This window comes from Ovis aries, chromosome 4 (assembly GCF_016772045.2).
Source record: "Ovis aries strain OAR_USU_Benz2616 breed Rambouillet chromosome 4, ARS-UI_Ramb_v3.0, whole genome shotgun sequence".
Taxonomy (NCBI): domain Eukaryota; kingdom Metazoa; phylum Chordata; class Mammalia; order Artiodactyla; family Bovidae; genus Ovis; species Ovis aries.
This window is the reverse complement of record NC_056057.1, coordinates 57202373-57227363: the sequence shown is the minus strand read 5'-3', so window position 1 is coordinate 57227363 and position 24991 is coordinate 57202373. Positions and strand designations below refer to the sequence as shown.

Below are 24991 nucleotides of genomic sequence, written 5' to 3'. Positions count from 1 at the left end.
CGTTTCCCCATCTATCTGCCATGAAATGATGGGACCAAATGCCATGATCTTCGTTTTCTGAATGTTGAGCTTTAAGCAAACTTCTTCATTCTCCTCTTACACTTTCATCAAGAGGCTCTTTAGCTCCTCTTCACTTTCTGCTATAAGAGTGGTGTCATCTGTATATCTGAGGTTGTTGATATTTCTCCCAGCAGTCTTGATTTCAGCATGTGCTTCCTCCAGCCCAGTATTTCTCATGATGTACTCTGCATATAAGTTAAATAAGCAGGGTGAGAATATACAGCCTTGACGTACTCCTTTTCCTATTTGGAACTAGTCTGTTGTTCCATGTCCAGTTCTAACTGTTGTTTCTAGACCTGCAGGAAGGTTTCTCAAGGGGCAGGTCAGGTGGTCTGGTATTCCCATCTCTTTCAGAATTTTCCACAGTTTGTTGTGATACAGTCAAAAGCTTTGGCATAGTCAATAAAGTAGAAATAGATGTTTTTCTGGAACTCTCTTGCTTTTTCCATGATCCAGCAGATGTTGGCAATTTGATCTCTGGTTCCTCTGCCTTTTCTAAAACTAGGTGGAACATCTGGAAATTCACGGCTCATGTATTGCTAAAGCCTGGCTTGGAGAATTTTGAGCATTACTAGTATGTGAGATGAGTGCAATTGTGCAGTATTTTAAGCATTCTTTGGCATTGCCTTCCTTTGGGATTGGAATGAAAACTGACCCTTTCCAGTCCTTTGGCCACTGCTGAGTTTTCCATATTTGCTGGCAGGTTGAGTGCAGCACTTTCACAGCATCATCTTTCAGGATTTGAAATAGCTCAACTGGAATTCCATCACCTCCACTAGCTTTGTTCATAGGGATGCTTCCTAAGGCCCACTTGACTTCACATTCCAGGATGTCTTGCTCTAGGTGAGTGATCACACCATTGTGATTGTCTGGGTCGTGAAGATCTTTTTTGTACAGTTCTTCTGTGTATTCTTGCCATGTTTGCAACTTCCTTTAATGGGAGAATCTGCTCCCATCATCTTATAAATATTTTCATATTTGATAAATCCTTATGTAACCAATCTCCCATCATCATCTCTCCCAGTCCCTGGTGTGGATGCCCTCCTTAGTCTATGCCACATCGGTCCTCTTTGTGGTTCCTGCTATACATTCTGACACCTCCTGCTAGGGACTGACCCCTGACCCCCAAGTGCCATCCAGTGACTTAAAATTTCTGGTACATTTATTAGTAGTCCTAGAATGATCTCTTTGGCTTGAAAATTCATGTGTGTTAGTAATCTACAAGTCTGTCTTGACTGCTTAATCTTGATGAAGGGTCCAGTTCCTTCCCTCTTTTGGTCTGTATTATGTATATAAGAACAGTGTAAAGTGTAATTGGTGTCGGTGCAGACATAGCATGCCTTTCATTCTAGGTTCTGCCTGCAATGCAGGATACCCTGGTTTGATTCCTGGGTCAGGAAGATATCTGCTGAAGAGAAGGGATAGGCTACCCACTCCAGTATTCTTGGGCTTCCCTTATGGCTCAGCTGGTAAAGAATCCGCCTGCAACGTGGGAGACCTGGGTTGGGAAGATCCCCTGGAGAAGAGAACGGCTACCTACTCCAGTATTCTGGCCTGAAGAATTCCATGGACTGTATAGTCCATAGGGTCACAAAGATTCTAGGTGGTTAGGGTGAAGGTCTTACCCTTAATCCCCTTAATTACCCAGAATCCCCCACAAATTGAACTGAGTCAGAGCTGAGCCAAAGGTTTAATTAGATTGAGTTCACCTTCAGTTAGCCTAGTTCATAAACTCCCAAGCCTCATCTGCTGAGATAGCCAGTGATTTCATCTTTTTAGTCTTTGAACTAAAAATTGTTTGAAAATGTCCATTTTACATAGTTTGCATTCAAATTTGTTCCAACAGTGGCAATTAAGTGTGATGGGCAAAGCTGCATGAATTCTTTTCACTTACAAGGCCCTCCTCTACTGCCACTTCCTTGACAAAATTCCAGGGAAGGGGGGAAGAATTATGCAAGCAATTACTGCCTTTGTGGACCCATCTCACAAGCCCATAGTGTTGTCAAGTTTGGCTGGTTTCCAATTTCCTGCAAAATCTCCCAGTCCTTGGCAGCTCCAATTCTAACACATACCATTAAGATGTGGGGAATAGGGGAAATCTAAAGCTGAGCGCCAAAGAATTGATGCTTTTGAACTGTGGTGTTGAAGACTCGAGAGTTCCTTGCAATGCAAGGAGATCCAACCAGTCCATCCTAAAGATCAGTCCTGGGTGTTCTTTGGAAGGAATGATGCTAAAGCTGAAACTCCAGTACTTTGGCCACCTCATGCGAAGAGTTGACTCATTGGAAAAGACCCTGATGCTGGGAGGGATTGTAGGCAGGAGAAGGGGACGACAGAGGATGAGATGGTTGGATGGCATCACTGACTCGATGGACATGAGTTTGGGTAAACTCCGGCAGTTGGTGATGGACAGGGAGGCCTGACGTGCTGCAAATCATAGGGTCGCAAAGAGTCACACACGACTGAATGACTGAACTGAACTGATTGCCAGACCAGAGATTTCAGCACACCTCCAGAAGACAGAATGGATACAAGAGTATGAACTGGGTGGCAGAGAAAAGCAAACAGTAGCCTAGCAGCCTGGCAAAAGATGTCCCTGGGGAGGTGTGTCTGAGCAGCCGAGTACAACTCCAAGGCGGCTTCAGCATCAGAGACTGCTGGAAAATTAAGGAAGAAGCTGAGAAATGAAGTTGGTATTAGAATAATTAATAACAAGGTCTTTATATCAACTAATTGCTGATCTTCCTTATACTTACATTCTTATAGTGGTGATGGTGTGGTTGCTAAGTTGTGTCCAACTCCTGTGATCCCATGGAGTGGAGCCTGGTAGGCTCCTCTGTCCATGCGATTTCCTAGGCAAGAATACTGGATTTGGGTTACCATTTCCTTCTTCAGGGGATCTTCCTGACCCAGGGATCAAACCCATGTCTCCTGCTTTGCAGGCAGGTTCTTTACTGCTGAACCACAGGGAAAGCTCTATGTGCTTATAGCCAGGTGTTTACCCCCTTGACAAAATATGCAAACAGTTCTCCAAGGGCATGTAGATATTTATGCCTGAGTAAAACCTTGTTTTGGTATGTGAGTCCCACAGTATAAAATCTGGCTTAAAGCTCAGTTTGAGACGCAGTTTCTTAGCCAGCCATAGCTGTGTCATTTGGGGAGAGTTACTTAAGTTCATTTCCTCAGCTTCCTTTTATTCATAAAAGTATATCCATCATAAAAAGTGGTTGTAAGAATTTAATAAAATCATGTATACAGAAGTGCTTAGCAGAGTGACTAGAACATAATAAACATTCAATAGATGATAGCCATTGACATTTTTATTGTTACTGATGAATTAGTTGTTTTACGTGGAAAGGGGGAAAAGAAGCCAGAGGTTAGGTTTTGGAAAAAATATAGCAGTATCTCTTCTAATTAGGTAGAAGAGAAATACGTGAGAATGGGTATGAATGCATGTGGATGTATAACAGATTACAAATCAAAATCCCCACCCCACTTTCCTCTCCATTACCTAATTGTGTAGAACAAGAAATCAATATGCATTAGGATTCCAAAGAACCTAGGAATACCTATTTTAAAATTGCATTAAGATGGTACCCACCTGAAATTCCATCAGTATTCAAACAAAATTATTTATTTAGAGAAAATCCACTGTGTTGTTTGCGTTTCCAAGACATGACAAAGGATTTTTTAAAATATTCTGTATAGAATACCATGAACATTGAAAGTTGTGCTCAAAGAACCCAGTGCAAGAGTAAAACTGCTTTCAAGTCTTGTGATTTACACTAATTAATCAAATATTGCTCAGTATGTTGGTATATTTTAATATAAAAATATTTTTAATTCACATGGAGTAAACATTGCATAAGGAGATATGCCATGTTCCTCACTTACCCTGCCACACCGATTTAAATCAAGAGTTCTAGGTCCAGACCAAATAGCAACAACAAAAGTTTACTAAACTTGTCCACTTGTTCTTAATTAAGTTCATAGTTTAAAAAAAAAAAATACTGTGAAGTCATCACACAAGATGACTGGCCAATTCAATTTTTAAATCAATCAAAAGGGTTTTTACATATTAATATTAAAAAAGCTTTGCAATCAGCCTACAGTGTTCAGTTTTGAATCAGCTTTAGTCTAAGTAATAGTTCCTAAAAAACATAAATGTAAATGTTTATCAACAAAATAGCTGCTCAAAATAATTGCCGGTTAAATTTCATTCTTTCATACTTTATGAAATGTTGTAACTATTGCGGATATGCCAAAGATGAGATGATTTTAGTTTTCTTAGCTTGTCATGAAACTGCTTATGTTCAGAGGCTCCCCCCCCCCCTTTTTTTTTTCCTGATTTTACAATCTAGTAGTTACTGACAGGCACAGGCAAATGCTTTCTTTGTTCATCAGACTGTCTTGTAATAATTTCCATTTGTGATAAATCTCCAATCTGTCTACTGGAGGACATGATGAAAAGGGACTCAACCTTGAAAGAGCTACTTTTTGGTGATAATCAGGTATGTTTTCAATCAAACCTATCTTAAAGTTTTTCCTTCGCTAATCTGATCTTTATTGCTCTTTAACTACAAATGTGATATTTGTTTTCCTTTCACTGATGCTGTAATTGTCTTTGGTAACTGTTAACAATGAGGATCTTGAAATAATACCCACTTAAAGTAAAACTGTTAAGAAAATGTAATAATTTACAATCGGATTATTCCAATTCCTCCTTATGAATCTAAATTCATTCACTCAGTTAAACATATTTTTAAAATACCTCCTATAATAAGCAAGGCACTCTTCTGGGTAACTATATGAGAAATATCAAGATGTGTAAGCCTTTGCTTGAAAAGAGATGACAGTCTAGTATCTTCCAATACAGATGTTAAAAAGTGCTCACAGATTTAACTCCTTTGAGCATTTACTATCAAATATACTTAATCACATGCTTAAAATTAAGCCATTTTCTTATGACATATATAATATTAACACATCACCTGTGGAAAGGTAATGTAGAACATTGCCTTGAAAGAGATTAGGATCTAAATGTGAAAGAATACCTATAAAAAATGTAGTACCCCAAAATCAGTAAACATATTTAAGCCAAAAGTTACAAACAAAATGTATAGTTATAAATAGACTTTAATGAAGATTCTAGTTTAAAAGAATTCTATCCACCAATGCATTAAATATAAATGCATTTTAATTAGCAATGTAGCTTTTAAAAAGTGTATAACTTATGAAAACACTGTTCATAAAAATTGTTTCCTGAAAAAGGTCTTTTCTCTAGAATTTCATATTAAGAGGAGGGAGATAGAAAGCTATACAAAAAAAGATAAATCCAAATGTCCCAGAAGAGTTTAGTCAGAGCAAATTAAAACAAATTTTGAATGAAATTTTTTTTTTTTAAAGATGTTTTTAGACTTTTTTGTGTGTGGTTTTTAACAAGGTACTACACAAGGAAACAAGTCAATAGTATGTTGAAAAACATCTCCACATTATCTATTTCTTTTAGTGGCGTGGTAAAATTGTGCCCTTTCATAATTTCTATCACTTTAACTCCTTCCTAAACATACGATATAAAAAACAAGAGGCCACAAGAAAATTAGTCTCATTGTCACATCTGTGTTTGAATCCTAAGGTAAAAGTAAGCAATTATCTTTCCTGTAATTTTCCTTCTCCAAACTGTCACTTTGTTTCATCAAAGTTAGTAAGTAGGCTCAAATCACATTTTTAGCCCAGAGCTTTTTCAGTTGTACTTTATAGAAAATATATATCAAAGCATTAGCTTTGTGGTTGTAAAAATGTCTGCTACCTTTTGAATGTCATTTTTAGCAAAATCTTAGTTTCACTTTATAAAGAATGCAGGATATACTTTTATATTTGGCTTTCTCAGAGTAAAGGGATATGATATGCTTTAGTTAAAGCTCATTTGCTCAACACTGGCTCAGAATTTAAAAGGTGGTTTTACTTAATGTTGATTAAACTTTTGTAGCTATAAGCTCATAATTTTAACACTTGGCTTGTCTGCTATGCTATTTCTGAGTAGTAGTGAAATACTATATTTCATTTGGATGATGATATAAATATGTAACCAAATACTAGAAAATTTCAAATTGACCTACTAACCATACACTCTAATACATACTTGCATGTTTTTTGACTAACCTTTTTAATATACTAAAATATTCAATAACTACTGTTTGCAAATTATGTGAAAAATTAATTTTTGACAAAATTTTATTCATAGCATTAGGAAAATCATACTCAAAACACAGAAATAATCAGACTATATAACAATGCTGCATAGATAGTGGTATACAAGTTCCCTGATGCTAAGTGACTTCTTCCTAACTAGAACTGCTATTTTCAAGTCACAAGTAGAAAATGGTAGCGGCATTATTTCCTCTCTCTGAGGTTGGAAGAAATGGCTTTTATGGTGAGAAATTACACTGTTTAAACAGCAAAGATTAGAGTATCCTCCAATTTAAATCTATTCCCTTCGTGTTATTTCTCAGAGATGAAAACTTAGAATGTTAGGATTATTAGAAAGGAATAGGAGGTAAATTACCTTTTAGGAGATAGCCCGATCCATGCCTGCTTTACTTGGATAAAACACTGAAGTTTTAAAAATTACAACCACACCATTATGCTTAACTGAAATTACCAGTATGAATACTTTTTTACATAATACATTACAGGTATACAAGAAAAAAAAATGACCCTGTTTCCAATCCTTTGACCTCAAGTAGAAAAAAGTGTTACCACTAATGGGGATCTGAAAAATTGTTTCCATGACAGAGCAGTAACTCTACAGAGATCAAAATCATTTCTCAGTACTGAAAGTAGCCTAAATCAATGACAAATGGCTACATTTCTTTCATAAAATTACATTTTGAAAGGGAAGACAATTTATTTGGGAGGAATTTCTAGCTGAAAACATTTTTATTAAGAAAACATTGTTACCCTGAGAAAGACTCTTAAAATTGCCAGTGCTTTCAGAGGCTCCCAGCAAGGCATGAAGGAGCACGTTGTAGGCTCTAGTTTCTTACAGTTACCTATATGAAGAATGTTTTTACCTAAACAGTGCTTTGGGCTTCTCTGCGATACTGGTAACAGGTCACAGCCAAGTGTCTAAATGTGACGTACGATAAGCAAATTTTACATATTCATTTTAAGCAGACTTCTTCCTTTTCCCTTTTCTGAGAGTGAGTCTGAAATTCTTCAACTGGTTTTGGACTCAAACCTATTGTTCACAAAAATAATCTTCTGTAAGCAAACTGGTAGTTTTCTTAGAACAGTAAACAAATTGGTTTACATTCTCTAATCTATGCCTAGAAAATAAGGCAATGATAATTCTTCATTGGCCACTGCAGGGCAGAGACAAGTCTTCTTTCTAATCAGAGGCATATGCAAACATTCCTCAAAGTGCATTGTTATTATTTTTTAACATCTCTTATGCATTGACAAAGTCAACATTTTTGACTCCCTATATACTTTTAGTATAAAATGCTTACTCCCAACTCCTTACACATACCATAATTACTTGAGAAAAGACAAAATAAGATCAGCTACAGAAGTAGCAAGATATTTTTTACAAATAAAAATACAATATACAAAAAATGGCAAGTTAGTGATAAATGGTAGAATAAACTCTCAATAATATTCCACTTTGGGCTCCAAATTAAGATTTGACGAGTTTGAAGCCTTGTCCTGTATCCAGCACAGCAGGAAGAAACCAACTCATTTTTAATCTTTTCAAGCACCTGAAACAAGTCTTGCAGATCCAAAACAGGTTCAGACCACACAACCAATTTGCCAAATGCACCAGTGGATACGTAATGCGAGGAAAGTAGAGCATCCAGTGCTTGGCCACGTCGCTTCCTGTTGGCAGGTGTAGTGTGTAGTCACTCCACCGTTTTGACACGCCATATACTGCTTTCACTCTGCGTCCCTTCTCAGTCCAGCAGATGTTATTAGTGGTGTTGCAGTTATATTCTACCCAGTCTTTTGTGAAGTCACCCAGCTGAGGTGGGTCAGCCTCTTCGATATCTATTGTCTTTGTCATCTCTGCTCCTTGCACTGCAATATACTGGTCGTTGATTTTTCTTACTTCTTTCACCCAAGGAGTTGAATTCTCACTGTCTAATATGATAATAAGTCGGGAACAGAAGGAACCATTCTTTTCTCGCCACCATTCTAAAAGTGTGTCAAGGCGTAGTATGTCGCCACCTGTGAACAAAAGAAAGTTCAGTAGAGCAAGAATTTAAGTGTCTTACTAAAAATACTCTTTTGTCTTGAGTGTATTGTCTTTAAGTTTTTAAAGTTAAATATGTAAGAAAAAAGAGGGTGCCTTCTTTTTCAAAGTATCTTTTCAGAAGAATTTTCAGAAACAGAAAATAGACTTTCAACTTCAGGTAAAAACCAAACCAAAAAAACTAAAAAAATCCAATCATCCTGTTCTTTACATTAAAGAGATATGCTATGATTAAAAAAAATGCTATGATAAAATAAGAAAATTATTTAATAAAGGTAAATTTGGTAAAAAGAAATTATACAGAAAAGGTAGTATTCTACATTGGGCAGCAAATTATGATTTGTGGTCATATCTAGCCGGCCGCTAGTTTTGCATGGCCTGAGAGGTTAAGAACTGATTTTACATTTTTAAATGGTGTAAAAAAGTTTTTTGAGAAGTTTGTGATGTAAAAATTACAGGAAATTTAAATTTCATGTTTCTATAAATGTCTATGACTGCTTTTATTCTACAAAAAGCTAAGTATAGTTGCAAGAGGTACTTTATGGCCTATCAAGTCAAAAATACCTGATCCTTACAGAAGAAGTTTGCTTACCCCTGTTCTACATCTCTGATAAATTGTTAACTTATCCTCATATGTGGGTACCCACTAGATAAAAACACTCACCCTCCTAGGAACAAGAGTTTGGAATTGGTTTGTTTTTAAAATCAATTGTATACCTCAAAACAACAAAGGATTAAAAAAAACATATACCAGAAATTTCTAAGGTAAAAATATTTCTGACCTAGAAAGCTTGTCTTACAGCTACTCATTACACATTTTGTTCATATTGTATGGGTTATTTTTTTTTTTTTTGCATTAAAATTTTAAATATACTGTATTAAAATCTGATCATTTACTTTTTAGTACTCCATTAAAATTTGTGTCCCAGGCATCTGCCATTCTCACCTCATTCTAGTTCTGGCTCTGTCTCAAATGGTATACTAATCCAATCCTTCCAATTCTAGCAATTTATCCTAAGAAAGGGCAGGGATGTGGACAAAAATAACATATAAAGATCATCTTCCCACTGCTACCTCAGACAGTGTAAAATCTGAAACAACTGAGGGAATGGAAATAATTATAACCTTATGAGAGAGTTTTATCATAAATCATATTTATAAAGAAATTTTAATGACAAAATATCTATGATATTAGGAGAAAAAGCATGACATAGAAGTGTATCTACAAAAATAATAGCAATATTTTTATATAATAAATATATAATAAAATAATAAAAATAATAGCAATATTGTCTGGGTATTTTTATTTTCAGGTGGGTTTTGCTATACTTTTTTGTATCTTTGAAAATTTTAACAGTTATTTTTATAATTAGAAGAAAGTTTTAACATGTTACAATTTACTAATACAAGCTCCAACAACCTAGCTCCAGAATAGGTATTTCTACCAAGAGCAACCATCTTCTTTGCTAAACTATCAAAATGACAATACCAGAGAGACAGAATCTTTTAGAATTTGGATTCTATCAGTAATATGATCCATAAAAACAGAGCATATATCATATCCTTATTCACCAGACTGTGACAATGCAAAATTTGTTTTTCATGTATTACTAATATACTGCTTCACAGAGACCTCTATTAGGTACCTTTTTAAAAGGACCAAGCTCACTTTTCATTATTTCCACTTTTATTAAACTTCTCTGAAGAGGACATCATAGATTATATGAGTTATTATACGAATTCCATCTGCCAGTAAACACTGTCTAACTTGCCTTCTACAACTGTTTCAATAAAGATTCTGTAGCACATGCTACACTAATTCTTATACACATGCTCTTTAGATATTAGCAAGAAACTTAAAGCAGCATTAAAGCCCTTTATACTAATTCTCTTGTCTTGTTTTGCTGCTTTCTCCTATGAAAAGGTTCTATGTCGAATTTGGCTTTTGGCCCAGATGTAAAGTACTTACATTTATCTCAGTAACATTTATCTGATGCTGTTTAAGTAATTGAGAATGTTTTTAAAGACTTTATCTGTGATAAACTGCTTTATAGCTTAAATAGATTGTTTGTCTCTTGTCATTACCAAATTGTTTTTTAACCCTCAAGCAAAGAGGCAAAGATACTAGGTTCCACATTATGAAGTCCTATAAGTGTAAGACGACTACATATTCTGAGAAGTACTGTGAGTAAAGATATGGGTTAAGGAGCACACACAGATTTTTCTCACAGTGAGTTCTGGACCTACTCTTAACTTCAAGCAAAATCTAATCCTGATGCTTCCTATCTAAAGGTTTTAAGAAAAAAATTTTTTTAAAGAAAACTGTTTATTAATAAATTCTCAGACTTAGCATGTACGCAGAGCTTAGAGTTCTTTGTCATTTAGACTGGAATGGAAAGCATTTTCTTCAGAGCAGGGGTGTTCAATAACATTTCTGAGAAAGAATCAACATCTGGGGCTGTTTCAGGCAGGCCAAGGGAAGGAACTGATTGGAAACAGGATTCATTCTTTGGGCCTGGTTTAACCTGCAAGTGAGCCAGGTGCCTCAGGCCAGCGGGGAGTACATGGTTGCTGAATTATGGGGCAAAGCCTAGACCTCCTGGGGAAGGTAAGGCCTGTTAACATATGCTTTCTCCACTGTTTTGTTCTACTTTTACAATAAAGTGTCTCACAGAGAAAATTACACATACAGGAACAAGTCTTCTTGGCTAATAGTAGAATTCTGTAGTGGTCTACTTATGCCATCTTTATAATATTTTTTAATGTATAATATTGTAGAAGGTAACTACTAGACATTTATTTACCTAAACTATAACCCTACTTCAAAGTATCTTCATAAATTATTCTCAATTCACAGTGAAGGAAAACATAAAAACACTGACATTTATGCTACTGCTATTCATCTTGGTGTCTATTACATTTTCTAAGAAAAAATGACTATAAATATCAGTAAACTGAACACCTAGAGTTTATTTCCAAAGCCATCTTTTAAAAGATATTTGAGATAAATTTTTAAGAGTTAAGAAAAATACAAACTTTGGGGAAAACGTTCATATTAAGTAATAAATACTTCATGTAAACATAAGCTTGCTTTTAAAATTATTAGACCTAGAGACTGTCATACACAGTGAAATAAGTCAGAAAAACAAACTGTGTATTAATGCATATATGTGGAATCCAGGAAAATGGTGTATTAATGCAGCCTTCCTATTTCAACCTGACACTCCAACCCACACATCTGATATTACCAATAATGAAAAAATTTCCAGGTTAAGTCTAAGATAATAGCCACCACTGCTGTCCTAATATCAATCATTTTTGTTATTGTTCCAATGAAACATGTTTGTTATTTATGTAGAGGACAGTATGTTTTACTAACTATTCAAAAGTCAAGTCACTGGGTAGAATTCATTATTTCTCTTTACTACAATCATATCCTTAGGAAAAAACTGTAATTCAAGCAGTAATTAAATGAAATAGAAATTTTAAAAATGAAATTACTTTCTTATAAAAAATAATGAAGGATATATGCACGGCCACCAAAATTATGCCCCTCCCCTTGCATCTGAGTTATTATAAGCATTTCAGTAGCAGTTTTCAAATAATCAATCCCTGCTTTTAGGTTTGAAATATAGTTCTGTAAAAACATTTGAATTGACTTTTTCTCTTGGGCTCTGAAGTACACAGAATGCTATATACTTTACCTGAATTTGAAATAGCTGTAAATGTGAAAAAGTAGTTTTATACGTTGTGTTATTAAAAAGTCACAAGTTGAGTACATGATTTTATAACCTTATGCTGAAGTAGTTTTGACTAGTTTCTTTCATATTACAGTATTTCAAAAATGGGTGAACCATGCTAACAAAAGAATCTTCTGATCCAGAACATGCCATTTCTGGGCCTTTGTGGTTTTAACCTTTGGCAGCAACATAGTACAATGGCGGGGAGGGCGGATTTTAGGCGTCAGGCAAATCTGGACTTGAATCGTGGTTCCATCATTTAGGAATAATATGACCATAGGTAAGTTATGTAACCACTTTCAGCTTTCATTTCATCCTTTGAAAAATAGAGGTGACAGTATCTCAAAGAACTTCAAGTGAAGATTAATAATGTGTATAAAGTACCAAGCATAGTAGCTATGCTTCAAACATGCTCAGTAAGTACTGGGGCTTCCCTAGTGGCTCAGATGGTAAACAATCTGCCCGCAATGCAGGAGACCTGGGTTCGATCCCTTATTAGTTTGACTTTACTCCTTCTAGATAGCCATTGACTTATTCAGTATTTGTTAGACCAAAAAATTACAAAAATCTATTTATAAGAAAACCCTGGAAACCAATCTGGCACTAAATTAGTGAGACCATGATGGTCTGAAATCATGTCTACTTTAACCTTCAGTTTATTTCCTTTCTTCTGGGATTCTTGTATTGGCACTCTATCTCTGTCCTTCCGTAATACTTCTCTTTATATTTTTCTGTGAATATCTTTTGCTACTTATATTTTATGACTATTTTATTGTGTTCACAGTGTAAAACATCTAAAAAATTTTTAGAAAAAAAGGGTATAATTAAGTCTAAATGAATTATTCCTAATCTAAAATATTACCTGTTTTGTCATGATTCATTCAATGATTTTATCTATCTATCTACTACTTAAGGATCTCCTACTATTTGCCAGACTCTCTTCCAGCACTAAGCAAGTTATCTCATAAAAAAAAAGCCTTGGATTTACAGTCTCCTCTCTAGTTGGGAAGACCAACAAACAAATTTACATCTAAATCTCATTTCTCCCTTGGCGAGGAGGTTTAATATTACCCCTTCTATTTTCAGATGAGAGAACTGAAATGGAGAGTGTAATCTGCCTCAAACAGCAGTGCTGGGGCAAATTAGGACAGAGCTAAGGTCTCCTGACCTAAACACTACTCCAACCACATCATATCACCTGCTGCTTAAAATTATGGTGTGCTTTCTAACAAATAAAATTGAACATGTGAAGAACTATTGAAATCAGCATCTATAATCTTAAAGACTTAGAAGTATTAGCCAAATAAGTTAATCAGATTCTGAAAAATGTAACTATTTAATAATTCTGAAAATAGTTTAAAGGGAAATTATAAGTCTCACATCAAGCAGATTTTTTTTCTTCCAATCAACACAAAACATAATTTTTGAAACCTCTAGAGATCACTAAAATTATGCTAAACAAGCATGCCAGAGAAAAGATAAACAAAACAGTCATATATATACTTGGTAAACTATAAAGTGGAAAATTGAGAATCTGGAAACATTGTTTCAGTGTGAAGGACAGATTTCCACAAATACGTGTATCTGCACATAAGTGAAATTGCCAGAGGTGGACTTACCTGCAAGAGCCCACTCTCCTGTACCATGGGTGTGCCCACTGTAATATAAAACATACGTATCATGCCTAGGCCCATCCACAGTCCGAAGTTCAAGGAAAGCTTTCAGTTTGGAATGTAGAGTATCAAAAGACAGTCCGCTTGTAGAATAGTCACACCCATAGGTCTCAATCATGTGATAGGCAAAAAATCTTTGGATAGCATTGAGCATGCCAGTAGACCTCAAATTTAACTCCTGTACGTGTTCTGGTGGAAGAAGTGTTGGCTGACCATCAGGACTGAAAAAGGAGAAAAAAACCATCATTTTGGTGTTCATGAAGTATTCATTCTATGTCACATTCCTATTTTTCATTTATAATAAATTATCTAAGTTACTAATAACTAAATGGCATAATCTGTTTTTTAAAAAACCTGTCTTTTCTAAATTTTCCACAGTGCTAAGAATTATGCTTGGAAAATCAAAGCCTAGTTTCTAAAAATTATACCTCTTATCAATAAGATCTGGTGCTCTGTGACAACCCAGAGGGGTGGGATGGAGGGGTCTATAGGAGGGAGGTTCTAGAGGAAAGGAATATATGTATACTGGTGATTGAATCACAGTGTTGTACAGCAGATACCAACACAACATTGTAAGCCAATTATCCTCCACATAAAAAATAAATAAAACTGAAATCTGGGAGGATATCTCCAAATGTGGGTTGTACTACTTTTCATTCTTTTACCAAGAATTTGGCATCTTCTTACCAAATGAGATATTAAACAAGACTTTAAAAGGCAAGACTGTACTACTATTACCCCCAAAATGTTTCAAGAACACTGGATTGGGGACAATAATGAAAGTACTTTTTTTCTTGAGAAAAAACACAGTATGGAAACAGTATTTTAAATTAATTTCCATATTGAAAAATAGTCTTTATAAAGTGTTCAAGTTTTACTAACTTGAGGTACACAAATGACAAAACAACTTACCTTTTAATAAATGACATTTTAAAACAATTATTATAATTTAGGTCCATTGCCTTATACTACTGAACACTAATTGAAGACAGACTTGATCCTGGAATACATGTAAAATGGTACGTTGGTAAAGATGACAAACTAGTTCTTAAAACTAGCAGGATCAAATCAATAGTCAGGGAGAAAAAAAAAAATCACTCCTACCCAGAAACTAGACTTCTAAGTAGGAATTCTGAAAACTTTACATTTGCTTCATGTATTTATCCATACTATTCTGATAATTCTACAAAAGCTTTCATTAAAAAAACATTTTGTCCCATATTTTATCATTTAACAGCCACAAAACAGTAAAAGAGTAAACAATGCATAGTCAAAAATTACAATAAAAATGTGTGCAAATTACTACTTTCACATATTCTTCCTAGACAGTTATCACATCTTACTTTATGGAATCTTTTGAAATATATTTCTTTTACTTCTTATAAGAATCTTTACCTTATTTATCAAATCTTTAATATGGAGGAAAATATTTACTATAAGTAGTCAACTTTGTGGTTTTATGTCAAATATTTAAAATCCAATGAAAACTTTATGATCAGTTTTCTCCCACCTCTGCCAAGGAAAATATGATGACGACTTTGTCAGCATAATTCATTACTGGCAAGGAACTTTTTTTTTTTTTTTTTTCTATTTCAAAAGTACTTAAACTATAAGAGAAAAACTAAAATTTAGTAATGATTATAAATTGAAACAGATTAGCCACATATTGGAGTCAAAATTATTTTAATAAAATTGCCATGAGATATTTGATTTTATTGTGAATGTTTCTGAATTCCTGGTATTTGTACTACATTTTCAAGTAGATAGTATTTTTACATTCATATTCTCACTACCTCTTCAGGACATTCCTCTCTCTGCAATTTACGTTAAGATACAGAGGTTCAGAGAGGTAATGATTTGCCTAAAGGAACACAGAACTAGAATTCAGGACGCTCAGGTCCACTGTACATTCTATTACACTTCACCATGTGGTTTCACATTTCCTTAAACAAGATATTCCTAAGAAAATGGAATAACTTTACAAAGAAAATCTACTTATATTTTTATGATTTTTAGCTAAAACAGACTCTAATCACGTTTACCAAAAACAAAACTTTAATTGAACCCTTAAGATTTACTACTCAGAGTAGATAAAGGTTTATAAACATTTGGGATAAATGGAAAAAATGCAAGAGTATTATATTTTGAGAATATTGTAGCTTTGAAAAAATGAGCTATCATCTTATATTCATACAAATATTGGGAGGATGTTAAGAGTCAAGGTGCTATGACTAATTACACTAGGTTACTGTACCTGCAAAAGTTGGTGGGAATCACAATGGCATATCCAACAGATGTTCCTCCTAAACAGCTACCCAATTCATGGAAGAGGCCATGAGCCATGGATTCCAAAGGCAAAACAATCAGAAACATGCTCAAGAAGATTCCATTTGTTGGCTAAAACAAATTTAAAAACAGTATGTTTACCATAGCATGTGTGATTAAACTTACGTAGTGAGTATGTATATATATTTATAAATCTGTATTTATTCACTTTTTGCCCCTACTTCCAAAAAGGATTGAAAGGATAATTAATGATCTAAAATCCATTATATGTTGAAAGACACAAGAACACATGGATAAACAACAGAGCCTAAATTTATCTATAAACTCCTGGACATCATGGTAAAACAAACATAATATGCATATTGTATTTTTAAAATTTGTCAAATAATATCCCAAACTAAAAACATATATAATATACATATATGTAACATCTTTAATATGACAGAGAAAAAAGCCAGAAAACAAATCCTTTCCTGTTAACACCCACATGCTTTAAATCATTTTTCAAATAACACTCATTTATCAGAGTGTAGAAAGGGTCTTTTTTTCCCTTGTGAAAAGTCCAGAAATTAAGAGAAAATTTTAAAATGTAAACTCCTTAAAACTATAAAAATGAATTCTATTCTTAAACTTATAAAGCAGTTTTCCTTTGAAAATATCTAGACTCTTTGTAACTAAATCAAAACTAAAATATATTTATACATTTAAGCAGCCTAAAAACAATGGAAAAAGGGAGGCAGGCGAAATATTAAGAGAAGGCAGATTTAGGTAGTATTTGCAATTAAAATAAAAAAGGACCCATTAAATGAAAAGAAAATGGAAGGATGAGTCACTCAATACCACCCTGCATTCTTACAAGATGGATAGTATTCCACATTCTCTGTGCTGCTACTGCACATACCACACAGTTAGGTGTGTATGTGCATGAATGAATACACATTTTCCCAACACTAACAAGTGGTTCATTCGATTAGAATTTTAGTAAAAAAAAAAAAAAAAAAAGTTGAATCCCATAATGGAAAAATGGATATAATGCCCTATGTTTGGTACACTGGTGGTGGTGGTTTAGTCACTAAGTTATGTCTGACTCTCAAGACCCCATGGACTGGAGCTCGCCAGGCTCCTCTGTCCATGGGATTTCCCAGGCAAGAATATGGAGTGGGTCGCCATTTCCTTCTCCAGGGGATCGTCCCCACCCAGGGATCAAACCCACGTCTCCTGCATTGCAGGCAGTCTCCTGCATTGCAAGTGGGTTCTTTACTGCCACCAGGGAAGCCCACTTTTGGTATATTGTGTGTTATCAGTTACATAAATAATACAGTACCTGCTCAATTTAGAAACACTAGAAAAAGATATGATTAGATTCATTCTGAGTACCATTACCATTCACAGCTGTTTAAAATATGTTCAAACTTCATGCAATATATGTTATCACAAATATTTAGTCTTTTACCAAAATGGGATGATACATAATGTTCTGCAAACTTTCTAATACACTATAAGCTTATTAATGTAATGCTAAATCATTTGTAAATACCAAACGGCATTATTATCATGTTTATGAAATTTTAATTAGCTGATTTCCTATTTGTGTATTTAGATTCCTTATATTTTTCCTCTGTGATAAACAAAACCAGAATAAGTATTGAGTTCTCTGATGATTATATTAAATATCTTTGATCATTTGGGTTCAACTTTGGTGAAATATTTTGCCATAGGGCTGTCTATTAATGATTCACAGTTTTGTTTTGCTATTAATATAAGTGTAATGTACTCATGTTGTGTCTTGCTAAATCTTCTCCGTCTACCTAAAGGTCAAGAAGGTATTTTACATTATCCTCTAAAGGTTTTGTTTTTTTGCACTTTGCTTTAGGTCTATAATCCAAATATAGTTGATTTTTATAAGAACAGTTCAAATAAGTTTTTCATATGAGCACTCAACTATTTACCAATTACTGAAAATCTAAACCATTCCCCATTACTGTACTATTTTTGTCATAAATCAGGCATTCTGATACCTGCTTTTTTAACTCATGTTCCATTGGCCTATCTATTTTTTCAAATAGTTTCTTTTACCCACATTTCCTCCTTTCTTTCTGGGACTCCAGTAAAACACAAATGAGATTTCCCTGTATCTTTTATGAGTCTTATCCTTCTGTACAGTATTTCCTCTATTTTTCCTCAAGCTTCTACTTTCATAGCTTTCTCTGAACTATATTTTCCAGCTCACTAATGCTCACTTCTCATTTGTCTAATCTGTTAAACTTGTACACTGAGTGAATTTCAGGTATTTTATTTTCTGATCCAAAAACATGTCTAAAACGAAAAAAAGCCTGTCATTTTTCAACTCTGCCTTGTCGCTTTTTTATATTAATAGCTTCCAGCTTCCCACCATTATTTACTATCTTTGCTTTTGTTTTTACTATCTTTGCTTTTTTCAGCTTGCTAAATAAGTATGATGGCTTTCTGTGTTTGATAATTCCAATAAACCAAGACATTCTGGTCTGCCTATTGCCTGCTGGTTCTCTTGCTCCTTGCTCTTGATGCCATGTGGGTGAGTGAGGGGGGAGGGCGGAGAGAGAATCTGGTTATATTTATGAGTTGAACACTGTATGCAAAAAAAATATGACTAATTTCAGAGCTAGGATAATTATACCTTCTCCAAGAGGATTTCTGTTTCTTCTAGGGGGCTGTGGGCACTAACAGTTTATATATCTTAATCCAGGTGTATCACTAACAGGATACAGTATCAGGATGCAAATTCATTAGAGGGTGTAATGTATTTATTAAAAAATACATTTCTACTATAAACACCAACTTCTTCTTATACAACTTATGTCCAAGAGAATTTACATACTTTTTACACTTAGGTTAATAACTCTATCAGTAAGAAAAATCACTCTTTTATGACATAGCTTACAATTTAAAAGCTGCAACAATTCTCACAACTATTACTACAGCAATTTCAATGGCTGTTTTTAAACATTACTTGTTTAACTATTAGGTTTAATAGGTAATCATCCTATCTACAAATATTGATAATTTCATTATTTTCTTTTCAACTTCTATACCTTCTATTGCATATATTGTTCCATTATAATAGGAAATACTTTGATCAATTAAACCTTTATCCACATAAAAGTAGATGGGGAACTTTTAGATATGGATGGCTAACTGTACTACACCATAAATATAAGGGACTCCAGTAACTGCAAATTTTGGTATTCAGAGGAGGTACTGGAATCAATCCATTGTAACTACCTAAGGATCACTGTACATTCAAATTATGTCAGCCATTTACTTAAATAATTACTGGTTGGGGGGGGTGGTCAAAATGGTGGAGGAGTAGGACAGGAAGCTCACCTTCCCTAACAAAAACATTAAAAACACATCTACGAGTGGAATGATCGACACAGAACATCTACTGAAAGCCAGCAGAAGACCTCAGACTTCTCAAAGGGCAAGAAAACCTCCGCGTAACTGGTTAGGACAAAAGGAAAAAAGAAACAGACGAAGCCTGCACCCAGGGAGGAGCTGTGGAGGCAAGTTTCCCACACCCTGGGCAGTCCCTCACTGGCACGGAGATCAGCCTAGATGGAGGGGAGCTTCAGAGGCTAGGAGTAGAGCACAGCATTTGTGGAGGGCAAAACAGAGTAACGTGAACAGAAGGTTGGCACTGCCACTCTGCACTCCCCCGCCTAAGATACTCATATGTTGGTGAAGTTGGGGGCTAGGCACTAAAGTACAGGCTTCAGAGGTCAGACCCAGGGAGAGGACAAGGGTTGGCTGCATGGAGACAGCCTGAAGAGGCTGGATGGTAGCAACAGAGCAGGTACTCCGAAGAAGCTGGGGCTGATGAGAGGTACCAAGTGCCGTTGTTGAGGGGGTGCATGGGAAGAAGGGTGAGAGAACCGTAAGAGCTCCTTTCCCTGTGACCATTCGGCAACAGGACACTGCCCACAGGAGTTCTGGGGCAGGCGCACGTCATTGCAGCCATCCCAGGCCCCAGAGGTGGCTATGAACTGCCACTACAAGACCTAACAGCAGGTGCCAGTCACTGCCACCACTCTCCTGGGAGTGTGGATAGCATCTGCCCACAGGAGACCCAAGAGCAGTGCCAAGCCCTGCCCCTGCTGTCCCAGGAGTGTGCAGACAGCCGCCACCCCCAGGAGACCCAAGAGCAGGTGTCGAAGACTGCCCCCTCTGTCCTAAGTGTGCACAAGGACCTCTGAACCGGCACACCACGTATCAAGGGGATAACGGCCAGCATACACTGAGGAAAGAGACAGACAGCATCCAAACTAAAAGCAGCCCCCTGACTCTGGAAAAGATGGCAGAGTAGAAAGATGTGAGCTCACCTCTTCTCATGAAGGGGCTTCCTTGGTGTCTCAGATGATAAAGATCCTGCCTGCAGTGTACAAGGCCAGGGCCAGATTCCTGGGTTGGAAAGATCCCCTGGAGAAGGGAATGGATATCCACTCCAGTATTCACGCCTGGAGAACATCATGGACAGAGAAGTCTAGCAGGCAACAGACCACAGGGTTGCAAAGAGTTGGACATGACTGAGCGACTAACACTTTCACATCTCATGAAAACACCAAAATCACAACTGCTGAACAATCATCTACAAAAACACCAGAACCTACCAAAAAACGTATTTTACAGTCAAGTCAAAAAGATGGTGGAGTAGAAGGACATGCACTCATCTCCTGCAAGAACACCAAAATCACAACTAGCTGCTGAACAATCATTGACAGCAGAATGTTGGAACCCACCAAAAAAGAGATACTCCACATCCAAGGGCAAAGGAGAAGCTGCAGCAAGACAGCAGGAGGGGTGCAATCGTGTTTAAAATCAAACTTCATACCCGTCAGAGATGCCTGGAGGGCACAAAGCAAACCTGTGCACATCAAGGTGCAAGGAAAGAACAGTGATCCCCACAAGAGACTGATCCAGACTTGCCTGTGCGAGTCCAGGAGCCTCTGGTGGAGACATGGGTTGACTGAGGCCTGCCGCAGGGTCAGGGACACTGACGGCAGCAGTTCTGGGAGGCGCGCCATGTGGCATAAGGCTTCTAAAGGAGGTCGCCATTACCACCATTAACCCTACCACAGATTAAGGCCAAACTACAGGCAGGGAGCACAGCCCCACCCATGAGCAGAAGACTGGATCAAAGACTTACTGAGCAGGGCCTTGCCCACCAGAGGAAGACCCAGTTTTCTCCACAGTAAGTCCCTCCCAGCAGGAAGTTTGCACAGGCCTCTTACCCACATCTATCAGAGGGCAGACAGAATGAAAACCAAAATCCCAGAAAACGAAACAAAATAATCACATGAATCACAGCTTTGTTAACTTAATTAAACTATGAGCCATATAGTGCAGGACCACCCAAGACCGATGGCGGAGAGTTCTGACAAAACGTGGTCCACTGGAAGAGGGAATGGCAAACCACTTCAGCATTCTTATCTTGAGAACCCCAAGAACAGTATGAAAAGGCAAAAGGATATGGCACTGAAAGATAAACCCCCCGGGTCAGTAGGTGTCCAATATGCTACTGGAGAAGAGTAGAAAAATAGCTCCAGAAGGAATGAAGAGGCTGAGCCAAACCAGAAACGAAGCCCAGTTGTGGATATGTCTGGTGGTGAAAGTAAAGAACAATATTGCATAGGAACCTGGAATGTTAGGTCCATGAATCAAGGTGAATTGGAAGTAGTCAAACAGGAGATGGCAAGAGTGAACATTGACAATTTAGCAATCATTACACTAAAATGGATGGAAATGGGTGAATTTAATTCAGATGACTATTGTATCTACTACTGTGGGCAAAAATCCATTAGAAGAAATGGAGTAGCCTGCAGAGTCAACAAATGAGTTCATAGTGCAGTACCGGGTACACTCTCGAAAATGACAGGAAAATCTCAGTTCATTTCCAAGGCAAACCAATCAATATCACAGTAATCCAAGTTAAAGCCCCAACCACTAATGCTGAAGAAGCTGAACGGTTCTATGATGACCTACAAGACTTGCTAGAACTAACACCAAAAAAAAAAAAAAGATGTCCTTTTCATCATAGAAGACTGGAATGCAAAAGCAGGAAGTCAAGAGATATCTGGAATAACAGGCAAGTTTGGTCTTGGAGTACAAAATGAAGTAGGGCACAGGTTAACAGAGCTCTGCCAAGAGAACGCACGGGTCATAGCAAACACCCTCTTCCAACAACACAACAGAAGACTCTACACATGGACATCACCAGATGGTCAATACTGAAATTAGACTGATTATATTCTTTGTAGCTTAGGTGGAGGAGCTCTATACGGTCAGCAAAAACAAGATCAGGAGCTTACTGTGGCTCAGATCATGAACTCCGTATTGCAAAATTCAGGCTTAAACTGAAGAAAGTAGTGAAAACCACTAAGCCATTCAGTTATAAGCTAAATCAGATCCCTTATGATTATATAGCGGATGTGACAAATAGATGCAAGGGATTAGATCTGACATATGAGGGCCAGAAGACCTATGGACAGAGGCTGCAACACCGTAAATGAGGCAGTGACCAAAATCACCCCCAAGAAAAAATGCAAAAAAGCAAAACCGTTGTCTGATGAGGCCTTACAAATAGCTAAGAAAAGAAAAGAAGCGAAGGCAAGGGAGAAAAGGAGAGATAAACCCATCTGAATGTAGAGTTACAAAGAACAGCAAGGAAAGCTAAAAAAACCTTAAGTGAAGAATGCAAAGAAACAGAGGAAAACAACAGAATGGGAAGGACTAGAAATCGATTCAAGAAAATTAGAGATACCAAGAGAACATTTAATGCAAAGATGGGCACAATAAAGGACAGAAAGAGTATGGGACCTAACAGAAGCAGAAGATATTCACAATAAGTGGCAAAAATACACAGGACAACTATACAAAAAAGATCTTAATGACTCAGATAAACACGAAGGTGTGATCACACATCTAGAGCCAAACATTCTGGAGTGTGAACTCAAGTGGGCCTTAGGAAGCATTACTATGAACAAAGCTAGTGGAGGTGATGGAATTCCAGCTGAGCTATTTCAAATCCTAAAAGATGATACTGTGAAAGTGCTGCACTCAATATGCCAGCAAATTTGGAAAACTCACCAGTGGCCACAGGACTGGAAAAGATCAGTTTTCATTCCAATCCCAAATAAGGACAATGCCAATGAATGTTCAAACTACTGCACAATTGGGAAAGGAGTACAACAAGGCTGTATACTGTCATCCTGCTTATCTAACTTCTATGTAGAGTTCATCATGCAAAATACCATGCTGGATGAATCACAAGCTGGAATCAAGACTGCTGGGAAAAATATCAGATATGCAGATAACACTATCCTAATGGCAGAAAAGGAAAGAGGAACTAAAGAGCCTCTTGATGAAGGTGAAAGAGGACAGCGAAAAAGCTAGCTGAAAACTCAACATTCAAAAAACTCAGATCATGGCATCTGGTCCCATCACTTCACGGTAAATAGATGGGGAAACAGTGACAAACTTTATTTTCTAGGTCTCCAAAACCACTGCAGATGGTGACTGCAGCCAGACTTTTGCTCCTTGGAAGAAAAGTTCTGACAAACCTAGACAGCATATTAAAAAGCAGAGACAACTCTGAGAGATTGTGAAGGACAGGAAAGCCTGGAATGCTGCAGTCCATGTTGTGATCCACACAGTCAAAGGCTTTAGCATAGTCAATGCAGCAGAAGTAGATGTTTTTCTGGAATTCTCTTGCTTTTTCTATGACCCAGTGGACTTTGGCAATTTGATCTCTGGATCATCTGCCTTTTCTAAATCCAACTTGAACATGTGGCAATTTTCAGTACATATACTTCAGTACTGTTGAAGCCTAGCCTGAAGAATTTTGAGCATTATTATGCTAGCATGTGAAATGAGTGCAACTGTTTAGTAGTCTGAACATTCTCTGGCACTGCGCTTCTTTGGGATTGGAATGAAAATCGACCTTTTCCTAGACGGCATATTAAAAAGCAGAGACATCACTTTGCCGACAAAGGTCTGTATAGTCAAAGCTATGGTTTTTCCAGTAGTCATGTAAAGATGTGAGATTTGGACCATAAAGAAGGCTGAGCACCAAAGAACTGATTCTTGTAAACTGTGGTGCTGGAGAAGACTCTTGAGAGTTCCATGGACTGCACAGAGATCAAACCAGTTAATTCTAAAGGAAATCAACCCTGAATATTCACTGGAAGGACTGATGCTAAAGCTCTAATACTCTGGCCACCTGATGTAAAGAGCTGACTCACTGCAAAACACCCTGATGTGGGGATGTTGGGGAAGACTGAAGGCAGGAGGAGAAGGGAATGACAGAGGATGAGGTGGTTGGATGGTATTATTGACTCAACGGACATGAATTTGAGCAAACTCAGGGAAACAGTGAAGGACAGGGAAGCCTGGCGTGCTGTAGTCCACGGGGTGGCAAAGAGTCGGATATAACCGACTGAACAACAACAATCACAGTCAAAGAAAAACCCACAAACAACCCAAAACCTGTGGGACACTATAAAAGCAGTGCTAAGAGGAAAGTTCATAGCAATACAGGCATACCTCAAGAAACAAGAAAAAAGTCAAATAAATAACCTAACTCTACAACTAAAGCAACTAGAAACGGAAGAATTGGAGAACCCCAGAGTTAGTAGAAGGAAAGAAATCTTAAAAATTAGGGCAGAAATAAATGCAAAAGAAACAAAAGAGACCATAGCAAAAATCAACAAAGCCAAAAGCTGGTTCTTTGAAAGGATAAATAAAATTGACAAACCATTAGCCAGACTCATCAAGAAGCAAAGAGAGAAAAATCAAATCAATAAAATTAGAAATGAAAATGGAGAGATCACAACAGACAACACAGAAATACAAAGGATCATAAGAGACTACTATCAGCAGTTGTATGCCAATAAAATGGACAACGTGGAAGAAATGGACAAATTCTTAGAAAAGTACAATTTTCCAAA

At 36.6% G+C, this 24991-nt stretch overlaps 1 protein-coding gene across 3 annotated transcripts in view; it reads right to left on the bottom strand.

Annotated features, from left to right (window-relative positions):
* Positions 1 to 3362: 3362 nt before the first annotated feature.
* Positions 3363 to 24991, bottom strand: part of TMEM168 (transmembrane protein 168) — a 57370-nt gene continuing 35741 nt past the window's right edge. For all 3 annotated transcript variants that reach the window (XM_042249199.2, XM_042249198.1, XM_015095297.3), the window contains 3 exons: positions 15979 to 16121; positions 13671 to 13945; positions 3363 to 8286 (listed from right to left, as the gene is read on the bottom strand). In XM_042249199.2, the coding sequence (XP_042105133.1) occupies positions 7739 to 8286; positions 13671 to 13945; positions 15979 to 16121 (966 nt within the window). In that variant the 3' untranslated portion in view covers positions 3363 to 7738. The remainder of the gene's footprint in view (positions 8287 to 13670; positions 13946 to 15978; positions 16122 to 24991) is intronic.